The sequence below is a fragment of the Pinus tabuliformis genome, chromosome X (genome assembly GCF_031772625.1).
Source record: "Pinus tabuliformis cultivar Carrire ecotype Pingquan chromosome X, CPIR1, whole genome shotgun sequence".
NCBI lineage: Eukaryota > Viridiplantae > Streptophyta > Pinopsida > Pinales > Pinaceae > Pinus > Pinus tabuliformis.
Genome location: NC_142308.1, coordinates 460,485,087 through 460,506,168, shown reverse-complemented (window position 1 = coordinate 460,506,168; position 21,082 = coordinate 460,485,087). Strand labels below are relative to the sequence as shown.

The following is a 21,082-nucleotide window of genomic DNA, read 5'->3' as shown; positions in this document are numbered from 1 at the left end:
AAAACCTAATTACAATTATAAATTATTTAAAATTTAACATTTAAATACAAAACTAAATTTAATATTTAACATTTAAATACAAAACTAAATTTAATATTCGACATATTATAACACACTCTGAACTTTAAATTTATCATTCATATATAATAATAATTCACATTCGTTAAATTAAAATTTTAAAAATATTAATAATTACAAAAATTATAATACAATCAAAACCATTACTATAATATTGATATAAATAACGAAATTACTTAATCTAATTCATGAAATAGAAAGGGACATAATCAAATCAATAGCATTTCCAAGGAGACAACCACTTAAATTGGCCAAAGCCATTCTTTCCAACGCTTAAAACACTCTTCTCCAATGGAGAAGCCCTAATTATTCTCCCCTTAAAACTTGAAAACCAAACCCTTGTTGTGCTTCCCTATGTGCCTTTTTCCACTTCTGCACCACTCTTCCCCTTAATAAAATCTTGAATTTCATCAGGCATCCATTCACTTGATTCTGCTGTGCATTTCATTTCATCAATATAATTTGAGACCTCATACCCGGGGTGTCGGCCTAATCCAATCCAAAGCCTTTTATCCTCAATTATATCACGAGTTTTATTGAATTTCAGCGGGACAATAGAACAAAAGAAGAGCGTTTCATCGCAGTGGGATGAATGAACGAATTGATGGTTTAGTTCGGTTGATCGATGACATAGATTCATAGGCGCCGGAAAAGAGGTAAACACTCTCTTCCCTCCTTACGCTCAAAACAATTCAAAATTTAATTTCTCTTCACTTCACAGTTGCATGCCCATTCACGATCGGGACTCGACCCCAATACCGTCTGGTGGCAAGATCAGAAATGGGTTTATAGTCTTTGTTGCTCTTTCCCTCGCTGCTTCTGCTTTTGTAGCGTTTGGGTTCCTGTTATCTTCCTTCTACTTCGTACCCTTTTCTTTGCCCCTGCAAGTTCAAGGATCAATAGTAATTGGGTATTTCACAACTTGACTGAGCATGTTGTCTCTTTGTGTTCACTTGTAGTGGAGACCATTACTTTTCTGAAAGATTTATGCTAGATACAGTTACTAGTCATTGAATTCCACGTGCCCAATTTGGCCGGGAAAATTCCGTTTCTGTCTTCCAGTAGCCCTTGGCAAAACTCCGCAATGTGTCCAGTTCTAATGCCTTTGTATTTGGGTTGGGTTCCGTTGACACAATATATATTCACACATTTAAATGTAGTCAATTATTAAAAATGCAACGGATTCGGTAGTTAACAACGGACTCTATCTCATCTTGTACTAAAGAAGAACATGTCTCAAAATCAAACGGGGAGGATGGCCTTGTATTTGGCCAGCCACTCTCTGAGTAATATTAATACTAGTAAATATCAACATCAACGTTTTCTACATTAGTAAAATGTTGCAGCCTATTGCTGTTTTTTAATTGGGCTTTCTGATTGGTAACAGCTCGATATTTAAATTTTTAGTTTACCTGGAGAACTGGGATTTTTGGGCGAATTCTGGTAAGCGTGGTCCTAGGTCACTTTGGCCCAGGATGCAAATCTGACATGGACTCTTCGTTTTTTTAACGACTTCAAATCATTTTGCATTGCTGTTTTCTCTGATTTGTATTGGGGCCTCTGTGTGATATTTTCTAGTGAAGTTTTCAGGGCTAGATATTTTGGGCAAAGGGCAAACTGTCAGATGCATGCATTAGAGGGCTTTGGAGTTGCATACTGGTCATAATTCTTGGCTTTTATCTGCAGCTGTAAACATCTTCTTTTGATGGGAGCTTCTGGCCATGATAGGCGGGTCTTTTACTTCAAGATTTTCTCCACATCTGTGCTTAAGAATGCAGTTCTTTACACTCTGGAAGGAGAGCAACGTTTGGGCAATACACGTCGAGTAAATATTTATTTTAAAACTTCAAGAGCCCCAAGGTAGTGCAGATCGGTCACTTATGGTATTAATTAAATCTCTTTACAGAAACTGAGATAACTTTGGTTCATACTGATGGCCACCGAACCTAATGGTTCAATCCTCCTGGAGCCACCAGAGACACGAGATGGCCTCACAGTGGTTTCAACAGTACCCAAGGAAGGTGATTTCCCGGATGGTGTCACAGTAGTTCCTACATTACCCAAAGAAGGTGATTTGCCGGATGGCCTCACAGTGGTTTCGACATTACCTCAGGAAGGTGATATCACTCATTCTTCAACAGAGCTCAATGGTGAAAGTATGCAAATTTCACCCATTAAGACAAGTATATCAGATACAGAAGATGCTTTGCAAATTTCACCCATCAAGACAAGTGTGTCAGTTAAGGAAGATGTTATGCAAATATCATCCCTCAAGACAATTGTGTCTGATAAAGAAGACGTTATGCAAATTTCACCCATCAAGACAAGTGTGTCAGATAAAGAAGATGTTATGCAAATTTCACCAGTCAAGACAAGTGTGCCAGATAAAGAAGATGTGATGAAAATTTCACCCTTGAAGACATCTGTGTCAGATATAGAAGATGTGAATTTGATTTCTTTGAAGCATCCTGACATGGCCATAAATAGCAATCCCGATGTTAGTTTACCTGAGAGCTTCTCTGAAAAAGGTATTGGTATGCATCAAGATATTCTTACAGAGGGGAATAATAAAAGGGTTAGTTCTTTAAGCTTTGACGACAAGGATGAAGGAGAAGACCACATTGAACACGTTGCTAAGAAACTAAAAACTGGGAGGGATACTAAAATTGAGAGAAGAAAATCACTTGATGCTGCAATCAGGCAGACATCAGAGATTGTGCTTGCTTTAGCAGGGATGGGACGGATGAGGGCAGGCAGATCTCCGACAGATTTTGAAAGAGGACTTATGACTGAGGCTCGACAACAACTTGGATACTTGGCTGCAAAGTTGGCTCCCAAGGATTTAGTTTCAAAGGATGCTATTGAAAGTATGATAGAAGATCTTGGCCTAAACAGAGTGAAGGATCCTACAAAATCTGCAAGTCCAAAAAAATCAATAGCAGAAAGAGAACTGGAAACCATGAAGAAGGTGTGCTTGTGTCTTTGATACTATCTCTGCATATTTTGTTATTGCATTTTATAAATTCTATGCGATTTTTTGTATTCTTTGACAGTAAAGGGCATATCTGAGTCACTATAATCAGTCAAAGTCACATGGAATGACATTATATAAAATATAAATTCAGTATGAAGTTGGGCTGAATTCTCTGAGGCCCTTTCAAATGCTATTTGGATTCTTCTGAAATACGAGGCTATAGTCTGTAACCTGGTTTTGATGTGATGAGGCCATTGGAATGTAGATTACATTGATTTCTGATAAGGCTGTTGCAACATTGATTATATTGGTTTCTGTTGAGGCCATTGGATCATTGATTATATTGATTCCTTTGATAACTGACTATATTCACTGGCAACGTTGTGATCTATCCTATCCTTGCCACTTGGCTTCATTTATATCCTGGAACTTCTTCCAGTCTTGTCTTCATAGTTTACGTTCTTGTTTTACCAACTAAAATGTCGAAAAAGCACTGCAGACATCTGCTCTAGCCTCTAATTGTCTGACAATAAGAACCGAAGATATTTATAGTCATAAAATGTTTGTGAACGTCCAAAATCATTAGTTTTATGTTTTCTTTGCTTGGCCCTGGTTAAATTCAGCTTATTAGTACTCCAAAATAAAGAGCAAGGAGGCATATCAGAAGTCATTGCCTAAAAACTTGAAAGTTATTAATGCTGTTATAATTTTTAATAATCCTTAGCGTTGAATTTTTCTCTTGCCTGTTTATTCTTTTAAGAGATTATTTCAGACTTCGTATTTTACTTTTTTTGTTTGTAACAATATTTTTCTGGATTACTTTTGAATCTTGATGCTTCCTTAGATTGCGACATTTGCATCTACATTCCAGTCCATATATAAATTTTTAAAGTGGGTTGTGACTGTGAAGCTGGCATATTTTTGTTTTCATGGATTGTGAAAATTGTTCATTCTCTGGCTTTAGGTGTTTCGACATTATTGTCATTATCTTATGCCTCAGTTGAACTATACAATTTGAAGTTTGAACTGATTGATATGTTATTTTTCCATGGATAGAGTGGGCTAATGATGTAATATTGCAGATTGAACATGCAAGGCAATTGACATCAAGTGCAGCCATGTTATCCTCTTCAGCGGCTAAAGCAGAACATACTTCGGTTAATTCTACAAGCCATGGCACCTCGTTGGCATTGACAAATCAAGGAGCCCAACCAGCTCCAGTGAAACTGTCAGCCTCAATTTCACAATCTCTTCCAGCAGCACAGTTATATATGCCAGCTATTTCAGTCACAGCACGGACTCCAATTGCACAATCTGTTTCAATCGAGCCAACGACTCCAGTTGCAACACCATCTTCATTTGTGCGACAGGTCCCATGTGGGCCAACATCATTGGTTTCTCAGCAGGCTCAAGTTTCACTGATGGCACCAGTTGCAGTATTTGCTCCTGCTGCACAAGCAACAGAGACAAAGCCACCACTAGTTGCATTACCTGGCACAAGGGTGATGCAACCTGTTCCAGATGCACAGTCATTACTACTTCAAAAACCTGGTGAGGTGGTGAAGCCATTGGCAGCTCCTGGTAAGGATAGACTAGTCATTGAGATTCAAGTTCCCACATTTAATTGCATCTCTGCTAAGATGTGTACAAGTAATATAGGGCTGCATGCTTTAAACTTTACTTACGCATGATCTGCTGTGCATACCTTTAATCTTGGTTGGTTCATGAACACAATCTGATCTATCAATCCCAGTTGTTTGCTTCCTCATCAATGTGGTTGTTCTTTAGGATTCTTTAGGCGAAGCCTCAATTTGCTGCTTTGTTAACTGTAATTCCACGCTAAAGGATCGAATCTTTGGATAACAGTGTTATCAGAACCAGATTGGACCTGGTTGAATTGGCTGGTCCGGCTGTTTTTAGGTCCTAACCAGTCCCTCTGGTGGCACAGAACTGGAAAGGCCGGTTTCGGTACCAAACTGGCCTGTTTCTATACAGAACCAGCCGGTTCAGTACTGAACCAACATTTTTTCACCGAACATGGCACTTATGAGATATAACTGAGGTGATAGATTCAGATTATAGGAGTATGGTTGGGAGGAATAGGTCTCCAGATTAGATTCCGCAACAGGAAGCAGGAAAGTCTTCTAGTTCAGAGGGAGCACCGCAACAGCAGATAATATGGTGGTGTTGAAGACAGATCAAGGTGGACAACGTTCTTCCAAAGTACCTTCCTCACTAAGAGGGAGTGTTGAAAATGTAGTGAGCAAGGTCTTCTGGCTTGTACCTTACCCAATGAAGACCTCGAAGTGTCCTTCTATCAGTATGAGTGCGAACTCATGAGTTAGACTTCAGTTATGATGATTTATTTCCAGTTTTCTGGAATAGTCATCAAATTAGCATGTGTGCAGTTGGAGCTTCAGTTAAGTGGAGTCTTCATCAGTTTGACTACAAAATGACGTGGCTGTTACAAGTTCAGAGCGAGTTAGTCTTTAGTCTTGATTGAAGGAAGGTGAGTTAAGAACTCTAGTGTTGATTGGAGAGAGAAAGAGTGTTACTCTCAGTTTACTCATCAATCGGAACTTGAGTTCTAAATTTGAACTGCGTCTCCTTGCATGCTCGAATTGGGTCTATAAAAAAGAGGGCGAAGACACAAAATATCATAGTTTTGTGCACAAGGTCTGTGAAACAAGAATAGTTCTCGAATTTGTGAGAGTCTTTGATTGTGGAGAGTGCAGATCTTGTGTCCTAAGAAATGGGAGATCACAAGTGTGCTAGAATTTAACAGATTGATTGTGCGTAGGGTTGAGGAGCTGGTGTCTTAAGAAATAGTAGGCAGGAAGTGTGCAAGGAAAGAGGAGGAATTGTGCTAGGATTTAGGGGCCTCATCTGTGCTAGGAATCGGGACCTAGTGTGCAAGGATTTAGGAGGTTTCTAGTGCGCAGAGGTCAAGGAGGAGAGAGCAGGTTTTGCAGAGCAAGTCAAGGAGGCAGCAGGGGAACAGTTGCATGCTAGAGGGCCGAGATCAAGCAGTGATCAAGGCAATCTGGGATCAGTTGTATCAGCTGAGATTTGTGAGAAGTAGAATTCTTTCTTAGAGAGACAAATTGCTTTGTGATAGATCAAGTTGCTCAAGAACAATCAATAAGCTTCCACATCAGGGAAGCAGGTTTTCCCTGTTGGGTTTCTTGAGAAAACAAGTGTGTCAATTTGTATGCATGTGTTTTTTTATCTCTGGTCTTGGTGAAAGTAAACTAGGTTTCATTTTTCAGTTATTCATTTAAGTAGTTGCAGAGTTTCATGGAAAATTAACACCCATCACTCAAACAAAATCTCAATTTGATATGTTAAGTTTTTTCAATCTTATATATATATATATATATATATGAGAAAACTTTACATATTTGTGTATATAATGGTTTGGATTCATATGTATTATGGATGCACATGAATAAATATATGTTTTTGTCTTGTTTTGTCTTTTCCTTTCTCCAAATTATATATATATATATATATATTTTTTTTTTTTGTTTGTTTGTTTGTTCCAGTCCAGTTCGTGGTTTTGGGGTCAACCGGTTGGATGACTGGTCTGGTTCTGATAACATTGTTGGATAACCTTGCATTTGTTCTGACATAGCAAAATCTTGTAATTCTTTCTATTCCTGCTTGCCTCCAAAATCAATATATACAGTTGCAAAGAGATAATAAAGTGTAACAGGACACATTGAAGGGCAGCTTGTTGGTAAAACTTGTCAGCATTTATGGTTGCCTACTGTTTATATACTGTTGTTGTACTAAGGGCTAAGTGTACTATTGCTTTGCTCCACTGTCTTGGCCAAAATATAGGTACGAGACATTAAAATGCTTTTCTTTTTTATTGTAAATGCCCTTATTTGTCTGATCTCTCAATATATTGTTGCATCCACCCTTGCAACTCCATAGGACTTAAATTCCTTTTTAATAAGTTAATAAACCAGTTTGGTACAGGAAGGTTTCATTATTCATTTCTTCCCATTTTGGGCAACCGTATGGGCAGATTTCCTTTGAATACCTGTGGTTATGCTTATTACTAGGATTAGAATGCATTTCATTTTTGAGATCTGTCACCTGTGCCATGCTTGAAACCTCATATTTTAATGCTTTTTGTAATAGAGGTTGAGGTAGTTATCATTTTACCATGTCTTTCTTTGCCTCTTACAAAGTCTGGACTCTGAATCTTATGGCATTCATTTTGGTGAGAAACTGTGCATCCATATTCTGATGCTTGTAAGCATCACTTGTAGCACAATCATGAATGGGTTTGGAAGTTTTTCCCCATCGCGAAAGACCATTTAGGTTCTTTGTTTGAGTTTTGGATTGGTGATACAATTGATATCATAACTTGTCACATTTTTCAAGTACCTGCAGTTCACCCCGATTTAATTTGTTCAATTTATGATAGATACTTTGTAATCCACCTTTATTTATAGATGGTTATACTCTCTTGGTGTATGTTTGTAGTTTTCCTAAGTAAAATTTGCTCTTGGATGTTTTCTTTCCCGGTGATTCAGAACTTGGGCAGCTGCCCGAGGTATCATATGCATTGCCAGGATTTACTAGGGAGCTTTCTGTTTGTTGTCTTTGTAAAGCTTATTCAGATAACATCTGGACATAGGTTTTTTAGTGAGCTTACAACCGTCCTGGTTAAAGACCAGATTGTTTCTCAACAATGCAATATGTTGCGATTCCTGGGTTAGTTTTCAGCTTCCTGGCCCTGAAGGTGAAGTGTGTCAGCCTTCTTTGCTCATATTAATTTTTTTAATTTTAATTTGATGTTTCGCTGGTCATGAAGAAATCTCTCATTTTCTTAGTGTGCTTTTGCATTTTTTTAGTTTTAATATGCATGCTTTTGTGTCCATGAAATTGGCTTGGGCTTTAAAGATGCATTTAACTTACATATTTAAGTTGCCAGTTTCCCATGATTGAGTTTACTGCTTATATATATTCCATAGACAATGCTTATCTTTTGATTCCTTTTTCTTGTTTCAACTTTATTTATGTTCTTTTTAATTTTTATTCTAACACAATGGCTTTCAATATGTCTTTAAGTTGTGCAATGTCTCAGCTAGAAGGTTTCTTAATGAGTCTGATTTCTATTGTGCTTGTGCCTGTATTGTAGTTATTATATCGGAAGAAAAAACAAAACCTCTGTCAGTGGAGGCAGCAAGGGCAATTGCCAGGGAACATTCAAAGAATTCTGTACTTTCACCTTCGAAAATTTCACCTGTCGAAACCTCAACACTGTCAGCTAAAGGTGGCAAGGATGTTGATGTGCCTGCAGAAATTCCAAGGAAGCTTGAGGTAAGTTGTGATCTTGCTCAGTTTTCTACCATTGTCTAGTTTGTACAGAATTTTTTCAAAGTTGTATCAATTCCTGTTGCATCGCAGAATTTCCACACAATACAAACTCTTCAAGGTCCAAAGCCAGCTGAGTCTCTTGCAATTCGTGCTAATCATGCCGACATTGCGAGGAATGTTCAGAAAATCCTGCAATCAAGGCCTCCAGATTTTCGTCAATGGGAACCTCCTTCAAAGGCCTATATGAGTGCTCCGATATCATGCCAAATCTGTAAGATTAGTGTTACTGATATCGACACTATACTGGTTTGTGATGCTTGTGAGAAAGCAGTTCACTTAAAATGCCTTCAGTCATACAACCAAAGGGGTATCCCTAAGGGTGACTGGCACTGCCCTAAGTGCTTGATTGCCAGCAGTGGACGTCCATTTCCCCCCAAGTATGGTCGTGTTGGTAAAAGTACTAATGTTCGGAAAATGCCTGCAAATAAGAGTAACCATCAAGCTTCTCCTGTGAAGAAGTTGGAAACTTCCCATCCAAAATCTCTTCCGCACACAGTTGTATCGAATGGCCTGAATACTGCTCCAGAGGTTCCTATCCAGGTTGAGATAAGTCGCACCAGCAACACACATATCCTTCAGGAAATGGGAAATTCAAGTGGAGACCTAAGGTCAAATTCTGAAATGTTTATTGCTGAAAGCAGAAAGAATGCGGAAGATGGGGCAAATGAGCCTTTAAACCATGACTCTTCACAAACAACCCCTGAAGGGGTTGCTGCTCTCTTACGAAAGCTTCCAGAGAATGAGAATAACTGTAGCCCTACTAATATTTCACAATTTCCCGATCAGCAGTCTGCCCATTCATCTGCATTAGTATCTGCCAGCCACTTTGGATCTAAAGGTTCTCAAACTAAGCAGCAGTCGAGCATTAATTTGCATGTTGTAAAGCAACCTCAAACCTCCAGTAACTCGCAGGGTGCAGACAGATTAACAATGCAGCAAGAAGCTAGTGCGTCTGAAACTCTCTTACAGAACAACGAAGTTCAGAGAGTACCTGCAGAATCAAAAGGGTTTCCTTTTTCTCAGTTACCTATTTCAGGACAGAATTGTGCAGATATAGGAAGTGATAGTTGTCAACAAGGTGAAGATGCCCAACGGAGAACATTGCACAAGAATTCTGTTCTTGATGCAATATCATTACGTGAAGGTATTGATCAAAACATATCTACTGAAGGGGAAGATGCATATCGTGTTGAGTGGGTTGGGGATAAGTTGCAAGTTACAGGCGGAAAAACATATTACCAATCGTGCTCTGTAAGGGGTGTTATATATAAGCTGCATGATTATGCTTTGTTTCGCCCTGAAACTCCTAATGTTCCTCCATACATCGCGAGGCTTCAGGTAGGTTGATCAGAGTGCAGCTATCTATGGTTCTGTGCAGATTTATATTGTATATTTAGACTAGCATTCTAACTTCTAAATAGTCAATGCACAATGACATGTCAGGGAATGTATGTCATGATTAATGCTTTTGTCCTTGTTAGATGACTTGACAAAGAATTAGTGATGATATTGACAGGTATAAATGTGAACAAGTTTGGTGAGTTTAAAGCTTGGCTGTCTATCTGGGAAATACTGTATAACCTTCTGGAACAAAGGCAGGAATGCTTGATTAATGGGGGGTGAGGGCACCATTTGGCCTTGTTTACAATGTTGTAATAATCATGAAAACCTTGCCTAGAATCCTAGAAGAATCAATTTTTGCCCCCAATTGGTTTCTAGATTAATTTTTTTTTTTGGTAGGCTAACACCCACGGGGCAAAGAGTGCCTTAACAGTACACCCATTCATTATCAATCCAGAGCCTTGTGGGCTAGATTAAAAGTGATTAAAATGAATCTGCTTTTACATAAAATTTTAATACTTTTGCTTTCCCATACACAAAATTACAGAAGTGTGCTAAATACAAAGAGTAATTGGACACATGAGAATCTTTCTGACCCATGGAATTCTCAGATACCAATTGCTTTAAATTAGTTCCTTGGTGGTTTACATGTACCATTAATGCGATTCAAGTTTGCCCACATCATTGGTTAAATCTTTAGAGGATTACATTACAAAGGGTACTTGTGGTGAAGTGTTAATTTTAGTTAACGATGGTATGTTCTATGCTTAGCACAATTACTTTTATGTCCTTTTAGCAGTCTAATGATTTCCAATAGCAATCACATTAACCATTAATCACATTGACAGTAACTGTAGATAGAACATGAACAATAAGTTGCAGAAGACAAGAGAACACCAGATTTGGTGGATGCCATGGAAAATCCCCTAGATGGGGAAAACCTTTTGATCAATTCTTCTTATTATTATATGAAATGTTCAACAGAGAGAGTACAAAAGTCAAAATTGACTTGCCAAATGAAAGTCAAAACAACCTTGTCGAATCTGAAATTTTCTGCAGCAGTCAACAACCCTAACCAAAAAGTCAATGCTGGTCGAAGCAACAACAAAATATCCTCAAAGCAGCTCAGCCATACGCAGTCAAACTCAGCTTGATAAGGTGGCCAAAGTCAGCCCAAAACAGTCCCGAAAACAACGATCAAACCTAGTCAAATTCTGCGGTCAACTTTGTTGATTTTTGGTAGCATCGGATGTGCTCTAAGCCTCAAAATTTGTAGGGCGGCTAGGACACATGTATTCTAAAATACCCAAAAGTTGTTTTGGGAAATTCCAACCAGAGACAGTTTTACTAAAATAATTATTTATTTTTAATGGATGCCTAAGTTTAAACTTAGAAAATTAAAATAATTAAAGGGTATTAATTAAATTGGGGGTGAAACTCCTAGAAGACGGCGAGGATCAAGCCAAAATGATCTGAGCCATTGATTAGAATTTAATTTGGGCCATTGATTGATCAACGAGAGGATTATAAGAAGATGCTTGATGGGCATGTTATGCAACCAACTCACAAAATAGAAGAAAATATAGATCAATGACTTCAAAATTAGGCTCTTCAAGGAGGCAACCTCTTTTACATTACACAAATGAACAATTCTTGGATGATACAAATGACAAGATCTCCTTTCTATATATAGGAGTTTAAGGGGTCACAATATCATCAGAGCCGACATAACAATAATAATGTAAGGGCACAACAATAACAATAGTGGGCTTCTATGGGGCACAATAATAACAATATGGGGATAATATAGGCACAACAATAACAATAAGGGGCTATAGTGACAATAATAGTAAGGGAATACACTAGTATTATAGGGACCTAACATGCCCCTCTCATTTAGAAAAGTGTTGTCCTCAATGCTTGAGTAGTTCTGGATGCTTCTGTATAAAATTTTCATCTTCACATGTGGAATCTTCAGCAGGTAAGTTCTTCCACTTGATGAGATACTTTGAAATTGATCGATTGCGTAGATGTTGAGTTCTTGTTTCTGTGACTGCTTCAGGTTCCAATATGATTTTTCCTTCCTTGTCAAGTTCTGGCAATATTGTTTGAACTGGGAGTTTGTCACCTATAACTTTCTTTAAGCATGAAACATGGAAAATTGGGTGCACTCTGGAAGCTGCAAGAAGCTCCAATTTGTATGCCATAGTACCAATCTTTTGCAACACCTTGTACGGACCATAATACTTTGTTGATAATTGGTTATCCTTCTTAGCTTGCTTGAAGAACATTTGTTTGTATGGTTGTAGCCGTAGAAATACCTGGTCACCTACATCAAAACATCTGTCGCTACGATGTTGATCTGCCTGTTTTTCATTCTATTCTGCACTAAAGTGAGGTTATCCTTTAAGAGTTGGAGAACTTGTTGTTGATGCTCGATGTGATCTTCCACTGCTTGAACCTTAGAATTTTGCCTTAAATATGATGTGGACGGTGGATTTTATCCATAAAGTGCCATAAATGTGGTCATTTTTGCTGCAATATGGAAGGAAGTGCTATATCACCATTCAGCGAGAGGCAACCATTTGACCCATTGTGTCTGTTTATCAGATACAAAGCAACGAAGATATCCTTCCAAACATTTGTTCACTATCTCAGTTTGCCCATCAGATTGAGGATGATAAGGTGAGCTATGAGCTAATTGAGTACTTAGACAAGAAAATAATTTTGTCCAAAAATTTCCAGCGAAAATGGGATCTTTGTTGCTTACAATAATCTTTGGGTTTCCATGTAGCTTTTGAATTGTTTCCATAAATGTAATCGCAATTGTACTGGCTTTAAAGGGATGGGATAATGCACAAAAGTGTGCATACTTGGTAAGTCTATCAACTACCACCATGATGACACTCTTTCGTTCGGACTTGGGTAAACTTGTGATAAAATCCATTGAAACCTCCTCCCAACATTGACTTGGAATGGGTAAAGGTTGTCATAGACCTCGGGTCTCAATTGTTTCAACTTTATTTTGTTGGCAAACCAAACATTCCGCCACAAACTTTTGAATATCAGATTTAAGGCCATCCCAAAAAAATTCCTTCTTAACCTTGTGGTAAGTTTTTAAAAATCCTGAGTGCCCTCCTAAGGGAGAGGTGTGCAATTCCATAAGAATCTTTTGTTTGAGTTGGGAATTCTGATAGAGGTATAAGCGATCTTTGTACCATAACGAATCATTTTTCCAGCGAAACGTATCAGATGTACTGGGATCTTGTAACTTTTGAATGAGTGCCCACACTTCTTTGTCATTCTTCCATTCATCCCTTGCTTTGTTTATTCAATCTGTTTGGATAATAGAAATGGTGCAAAACAATGCTTCCACATCCTCATCCTTTCTTGAGAGTGCATCTGCAACAACATTTTGCTTCCCTTTTCTGTAGATGATTTCAAAGTCATAACCCAACATCTTTGTGACCCATTTTTGCTGCTCTTCTGAAGATGATCTTTGTTCTAAAAAGTATTTAAGACTATCATGATCTGTTTTTATCTTGAAGTGTCTTCCCATTAGGTAAGGTTGCCATTTCTTAAGTGCATGTAGTATTGCCAACATTTTCTTCTCATAAATAACTGTGTAAATAGTTTCCTTTGATTGGACGACTTTCGAAAGCAATGGGTCTTTTTTTTTGCATTAAAACAACACCATTTCCATTTCATGAGGCATCACATTCCACAATAAATGCTTTTGTGAAGTCTGACATAATTAACACTGGTGCTTGGCACATTGCCTCTTTAAGGTGTTCAAAGGCCTTCGCTTCTAGAGTCCAAGAAAATGCATCTTTCTTCAATAATGTTGTTAGAGGTGTTGCTATTCTCCCATAATTTTTAACAAACTTGCGATAATACCCTGTCAACCTAAGAAATCCTTGTAGATGCTTTATTGATGTGGGGATTTTCCATTCCTTAATGGCATTAATTTTGCTAGGGTCTACCTTAACACCTTCATGAGATATAATATGACTCAGATATTCCACCTCTTGTATTCCAAAGAAACATTTGGAGGTTTTGCATATAATTGTTTTTCCTCCAATAGTTTGAGCACGTTGTCAACATGTTGAACATGATCCTTCCAAGACTTTCTGTAGATTAGTATATCATCACAAAATACTAACACAATTTTTCTAAGGAAGGGTTTGAAAATGGAATTCATCAAACCTTGAAATATAGAAGGTGCATTAGTAAGGCCAAAAGGCATGACCAAAAATTCATAATGACCCTCATGAGTTCTAAATGCTGTTTTTGGAATGTCTCCAGTCTTAATTCTGATTTGATGATATTTTGAACGAAGATCCAACTTGGTGAAGTAAATTGATCCATGCAATTCATTTAATAATTTATCAATGACAGCAATGGGAAATTTATTTTTAATAGTGAGCTTGTTGAGCTTCCTATAATCCGGACACATGCGCCATGATCCATCCTTCTTGTGCACCAATACTACTAGAGTAGAGAAAGAACTTTGAGTAGGTTGAATTATACCAACCTCTAACATTTCTGCAACCATACGTTCAATTTCACTCTTTTGGGCATATGGATATCTATAAGGCCTGATGTTTGGAGGAACGTTTTGTGGAATCAAATGAATAGTATGATCATGATCATGAATAGGTGGGAGGCTTTTGGGAGTTTCAAATACCTTGGAATGATTGTCCAAGATTTTTTGGAGATCTGAAGAAATAGATGACTTTGATGTGGGAACCTCTAGCGAACATAATTGTGCAATTACGCTTTTTTGTTCTTTTTTTAGAAGCTTTGTCATGCTGTTAGAGCTGATTATCTTTCCCGGTTTCCTTGTGATACCCCTTAATTCGACTTCCTTTCTTTCTAAATTTTTTTTCAAGAAAAGTTCTTGAAAATTAAAAGCTATCGCACCTAAAGATTGTAGCCATTGGACTCCTAGTACAACATCAACACCACCCATTGGAATGGAAAACATTGGACTATTCAATACATCCCATGGATAGCTTGATATTATGGCACTTTCCAGAGCAATTTATGGTCCCTCCATTTGCAACCATCGCTTGACACTTTGGTGCTGGATATAGAAGCAATTCAATTCCTTGGCTATCTTACAATTTATAAAATTATGGATACTATCCGAATCAATCAACATTATTACCTTTTTTTTCTTGATATGTCCTATCTTGAGAGTTTGAGGAGTGGTAATTTCGGCCAATGCATTACAAGATATGGTCAGATTCATTTTTTCTTTCTCTAGGGTTCTTGGTGTATATCCTCTTCTTTTGATTTTTCTTGTTCCTTTTCTTGTTCCTTTTCACAATCTATGTAAAATAATTTATTCTCGGCACACTTATGACCTTTAGTGTATTTGTTATCGCAATTATAACAAAGCCCTTTTGCTCTTTTTTTCTTCCAATTGTTGTGGTGTCAACCTTGTAGGTTGTGGAAGGCTAAGGGCAACAACACTTCCATCTTTATAGTTGTGAGTGGTATGCTTCCTTGTTGCCATAATTTTGCTTTCAATTTTTCTTGCCAACCTGAATGCCTTCTCCAATGAATCAAGTTTCCAAAGGCAAACCTCATGTTGGATGTTATCCTTTAATGTCCATATGAACACATTGTTGAAATTTGGTATTGGAGGACAGGTGGTTCCCTAAGGCTTTGATCTTTGGCTTAGGGAAAAGTGTCCAAAAGAATTTAATTTTTCTCCTAAAGTGACTTTATAATTTTTATAAAGTCAAATCTAATTTAAAAGTGACTTTAAGTGATAAAGTTACTAAAGTCTAATTTTAAAGTGACTTTATTAAAGTCAATGTAAAATTAGAAAGTAAATGTAGAAATTTCTGTTTTCCCACCCCGGTTTTCAGTTTCTCTTTATTTCTCCCATGTAGTTAAATGCCCATTCCCATAACCATACATTTAACAGACTGAAAAAAATAAATATTGCTGAAAACACAAATTCTGGAAATTTTTCAGAATGCTGGAAATTGCAGAATTAAAAATCAGCAATCAAAAACAGCCATTAAAACACATTAAAACACTGATATTTTTGGTCAACTTAACCTTGGAAAAACCCCCTACAACTCTTGGGGAAAACCAGTTTGAGAGCTCTTCTTTATTTCTGAAAATTGCCTTTTTACAGTGAGAATTATTCAGCAAAAAATCAGCAAGCAAATTTACAACTTATCTCCTTTCCCGTGCCTCACAGCAATCTGGAAATTACAGCAAACAGGACAGCAATAAATGCTGTACGGCCTCCGTTTTGTGTGCAGAAAAATCAGCAAACTGCTCCTCGATTTTTGTGCAAAAATCTGCCTTTCACTATGTGCTGAATCAGCTGTACAAATCTGCTCAACTGCTGCCTTGGAATGTGTGCCAAGCTGCTGTCTCCTTCTCCTCCCTGCTCAGAAATCTCTCTTGCTCTCCTTCTCTCAATCTGCTCATGAAAGAATGAATGACCTTTTCCTCCTTTTCCTCCTTTAATATAACTCCAAGTGACTTTTGGGTGATCCAAGTGACTTTTGGGTGATCTCTAAATCCAATGGCTGAAATAGATTTAGATCAATGGCTGAGGTTAAATGCTCATTTAAATCTCACTTTCTATTTTTTAATTCACCCCTTTAATAAAGACCCACTTAGTCATTTATTTCCAAAGTCACTTTTCCTTTCTAATTTTTCATTTACTTTAAAATTAGACTTAGTAACTTTATCACTTAAAGTCACTTTTAAATTAGATTTAACTTTATAAAATTATAAAGTCACTTTAAGAGAAAAATTAAATTCTTTTGGACACTTTTCCCTAGGCCAAAGATCAAAGCCTGAGGGAACCACCTGTCTTCTGGTACCAAATTTCAACAGTAAAAGTGATTTTGGAAATAAATGACTAAGCGGGTCTTTATTAAAGTGGGGTGAATTAAAAAATAGAAATTGAAATTTAAATGAGCATTTAATCTCAGCCCTAAATCTCAATCTATTTCAGCCATTGGATTTAGGGATCACCCAAAAGTCACTTAGGGATGGATTAAGGAAAGAAAATGAGAAAAAGGTTATTCATTCTTTCATGAGCAGATTGGGAGAAGGAGAGCAAGAGAGCAAGGGAGATTTCTGGACAGGGAGGAGAAGGAGACAGCAGCTTGGCACACATTCCAAGGCAACAGTGTAGCAAATCCATACAGCTGAGTTAGCACACAGTGAAAGGCAGATTTTGGCACGATTTTCTAGAAATCCGTACAGTTGTTTGCACAGAAATCGAGGAGCTGTTTGCACAGGAATAGCGCTGTTTGCTGGCACATTTTCCAAGGAAATCCGTATAGCATATTGCTGTTTTTTTTTCTGCACGCAAATCGAGGTCCGTATAGTGCATTTATTGCAGGCAGTACAACAACATTTAAGGCTAAAAGTGGGCACGAAAATTGAGGAGGTTGTACAACATTTATTGCTGTCCTGTTTTGCTGTTTGCTAGTGTTTTCAGTTGGCTGTGAGGCACGGAAAACGAGATAAGTTGTAAAGTTTGCTTGCTGAATTTTTTGCTGAATATTTCTCACTGTAAAAAGCATTTTTTTAGAAATAAGAAAGAGCTCTCGAACTGGTTTTCCCCAAGAGTTGTAGGGGGTTTTTCCAGGGTCACCTTGACCAAAAATCACTGTGTTCAAATCAGTGTTTTTAAAACCGGAACCGGTGACCGAACCGGTCCACCTAGCTAACCGGTTTACCGACCGGAACCGGTCTAACCGGGACTGGTTTGGTCTAAACGAACCGGTTTTTAAAAAATACATTAAATAATTAATTTTTAATGAAAAAAAACTATTTTTAAGATGTAAAACCATGATTCCAAGCCAATAGAGACAAAATATGCAAAGTTTGCTCATTTATATACCATGCAAAGGTGAATATATCAAAATGGCACCGAGTGCAATACATATCATCGACAAAATAGCAAAATACATAAGAAATGAGGCTCTAAATGGCCTATAAAGTCCAAAAACAATGCTGCAAGCTATGAGGCCATTGGCCTACTACAAGTCTACAGTGTACACATGATCAATCATCAAGATCATCACCACTACTAGACACAGGATCATCATCAGGAGCTACATAGACATCATCTGGTTCAGAGTCTGAGGATGCCTCTGCCTCATCTGCAACATCAGTATCAATGCCACCAATGACAATAGAAGTGGACCTAGTGGAAGCACGAGTTCGTCGACCTGCACGACTAGTGCCTTCCATTGGTTCCTTGCCTTTCCTTGATGCCGCTACTGATCCTGGTTCTGATGCCGCCACATAATCTGCCTCATCCTCCGCTAAAGCCATGTCGATATCAAAATCAGTCTCAAACACAGGATCTTCAGTCTCCTCCACCCATTCTGATGTTGGATCAATATCGTCCAACACAATGGGATCTAGATCAGGTGATTTGCTCATCATTTGGTTCCTCCTCAGTCGAAGGTTGTATTGCACAAAAACAAGATCATTTAACCGTTTTTGTTCCAAACGGTTTCTCTTCTTCGTGTGTATGCGCTCAAAAACAGACCAATTGCGCTCACAACCTGAAGCACTGCAAGTTTGACTGAGGACTCTAATTGCAAACCTTTGCAATTGAGGACACTGGCCACCAAATGACTCCCACCAATGTGCTGCAAAGAAAAAGACAATAATTAGTAACTTAGTTTATAATTTGAATTGTAAAGAACGTAAACAATTTTAACTTGAAATGAAAAACAAAATGGAAATTGGAATTGCTTACCTGGTTGGTCCACATCTCTTGCCATCTTTGCCAAGTTTTTGCCAAAAGTACCACTTGCTTGATTGAAAATAGTAAGCTGTCTATGTATATCCAACTGGTCTACATGGTTAGGGACCATGCGCTCCAAGCAATCAATCAATCCAGCTCTGACCTCCCCATCATGCTGATCTCCTAGCCGATTTTTATAGTGATACCTTGGGTTCAAAAAATACCCGGCTGCATGTATAGGACGATGGAGTTGATTGTTCCATCTGTTATCAATGATCTCCCATATACGGCCATATTTAGCTAACCTGTCATTGTAAGCTGCCCGTATCTGCTCCTTTGCCTGATCCATAGCTTCATAAATGTAGCCCATGGCCAATCTTTCCCCATCCACCAACCTTAGCACCTTAACAAGGGGCTCGGTAATTTTCACAAGCTCTACAGACCTTTTCCAAAAATAAGTGTCTAACACTTTCTTTTTGGTGTCTTTTCCATCTGGTCTACGAGCCCACCGAGATTCAGACCATTCATCAGAGGAAAACATTTTCTGCAAGTTTCTATGTTGACCATTGAGACATTGCAACGTGAGGAAGTGAGTTGCAAATCTCGTAATTGCAGGCCTAACAAGCTCTTTGCCTCCAGTGTGTTTCCTCATTAGGCTCAATACCCATGAGTGGTTGTAAATGTATTTTGTAATGCACTTGGCATGCTCTACAGTGTTTTTTACCCACTCCACCTTGCCTATATCCTCAAGCATGAGGTCTATGCAATGTGCAGCACATGGAGTCCAAAATATGGTCTTATATTTGGCCTCAAGCATCTTTCCAGCAAGAACATAGTTTGAGGCATTATCAGTGATGACCTGCACAACATGCTGCTCCCCAACTTCCTGAATAATGTTATCCAAAAGCTCAAATAGAAGGCTTGCATCCTTTACCCTATCAGATGCATCAACTGATTTCAAAAACATGGTTCCTTGAGGGCAAGAAACAAGGAAATTAATGATAGTGCGGTTCTTTCCATCGGTCCATCCATCTGACATAATGAAACAACCTGTTTTGACCCATGACTCTCTAAACTCAGTCAAATACTCATCAATGGAAGATATCTCTTTTTGCAAAAGAGCTCCCCTCAAGTCATGCATACTAGGGCCTTTGAAGCCCTTTCCTGCAGCTATAACAGAGTCCCACATAGCTTGGTAATAAGGTGAGCGAGCAGCATTAAATGGGATATCTGAATCATACCACCATCTAGCAATGTATTGGTGAGAAGTTTCTTTGCATTGTTTTTTCCAATGCTGATCCAAAGTGGGTTGAGAACTTGGCTGGGAGGAAGTGGGATTAGATTTAGAAGAAGCAATGGTGGCAGAAGATGAGAAATAACTTTGGATGTTTTGTCTCTTTGGTCCTTTTGATGGTTGGCCAACTCCAACAGAAGGATGAACATAGTGAAAGGGGTCATTGGTGGAAGGGATAGAAGTGGAGTCTTGAATCTCATAATCATCATACCCACTCTCTTTCATGGCTTCTAATAATTCCCTCTTCCTTGCAATTTCATCTTGGATGGCCTTCTCCCTAGCCTTATCCTCATAAAATTTTTCAAGCTTGGCAATGTATTCTGCCCTAATAGGACCTAACAGTGCATTTGGTGCATCACATGGCTTTACTTGGCCTCTTACCCCAGCCAAGTGTTGTTTCAACCTAAGAATACCCCCACCTCCAATAGATTTATGGCATAATTTGCATATCATTTTTCCCTCAACTACATCACAATGAGCCCATGCACTGTCCTTTCCTTTTGGAGCCATGTTTGCTTGAAATAATAACAATTTGCAAATAAATCTGCCATTTAAAAAAAAAATTGCAGCTAAGGAACATGGAAAACCAATGATAAATGTAGGAAAAAAAATGCACATGCAAGCTACAAAATTTGATAGCATAGAGCTAGAGAGTTCATAGGCTTAGCATAGATGATAGATCATTGAAATGAGAAGTTTATAGCACAAAAAAATTAATTCATGGACAGCAGACCCAAATGAGGAATTATCAAGTGCAAATCCTTACCTGGAAATGCAAAGTAGCTCCCTTAGCCTCCTCTTGATGATGGCAACTCCACTGACAGCTACACACTATCTCCAAAATAGCTCCAACTCCAACTCCAAGATGACTACTTCAGCAAAAACTCCACACTCTCCAAGCTCACAAACAAACTCACAAACACTCACAAACACTCCAAATCAGTTGTGTGAGACAAATGAGAGTGAGAGGGGTGTCTTATAGCAAGTGTGAGGGTGTTTTTGGAGGGAAAATCCCTTTCCCTCACCCCCAAAAACCCTAAACCGCCCTCAGCTGCAAAAAACCGTGCGCTTTTTACCTTGACCGGCGGCCTGTCCCTAAACCGGCCGGTTAGCAATAAACCGGCCGGTTTTGACCTAAACCGGCCGGTTTTTACCGGTTAGGTCTAATTTCTGGGCAAGTGAGGCTTCTAACCGGGTTTTTTCACCGGTTCTGACCGGTGAGCCTCCCAACCGGCCGGTTAGGCCGGTAACCGGT

General features: G+C 38.4%; 2 protein-coding genes across 5 annotated transcripts in view; one reads left to right on the top strand and one right to left on the bottom strand.

Annotated features, from left to right (window-relative positions):
- Nucleotides 1-356: 356 nt before the first annotated feature.
- Nucleotides 357-21,082, top strand: part of LOC149140606 (uncharacterized) — a 142,288-nt gene continuing 121,562 nt past the window's right edge. For 2 of the 4 annotated variants that reach the window (XM_089446372.1, XM_089446370.1), the window contains exons 1-5: nt 357-734; nt 1,765-3,046; nt 4,135-4,633; nt 8,208-8,389; nt 8,477-9,784. In XM_089446372.1, coding sequence (XP_089302498.1) covers nt 2,012-3,046; nt 4,135-4,633; nt 8,208-8,389; nt 8,477-9,784 — 3,024 coding nt within the window. In that variant the 5' untranslated portion in view covers nt 357-734; nt 1,765-2,011. Of the gene's footprint in view, nt 735-1,465; nt 1,522-1,764; nt 3,047-4,134; nt 4,634-8,207; nt 8,390-8,476; nt 9,785-21,082 lie in introns of all 4 variants that reach the window. The other 2 variants (XM_089446371.1, XM_089446373.1) reach the window with 2 other exon arrangements.
- On the bottom strand, nt 17,554-20,916 carry LOC149140609 (uncharacterized). The gene is made up of 2 exons (XM_089447969.1): nt 18,546-20,916; nt 17,554-18,435 (listed from the first exon to the last, which is right to left on the bottom strand). The coding sequence occupies exons 1-2, from the start codon at nt 20,467-20,469 to the stop codon at nt 17,840-17,842; spliced, it is 2,520 nt and encodes an 839-aa protein (XP_089304095.1). The 5' UTR covers nt 20,470-20,916; the 3' UTR covers nt 17,554-17,839.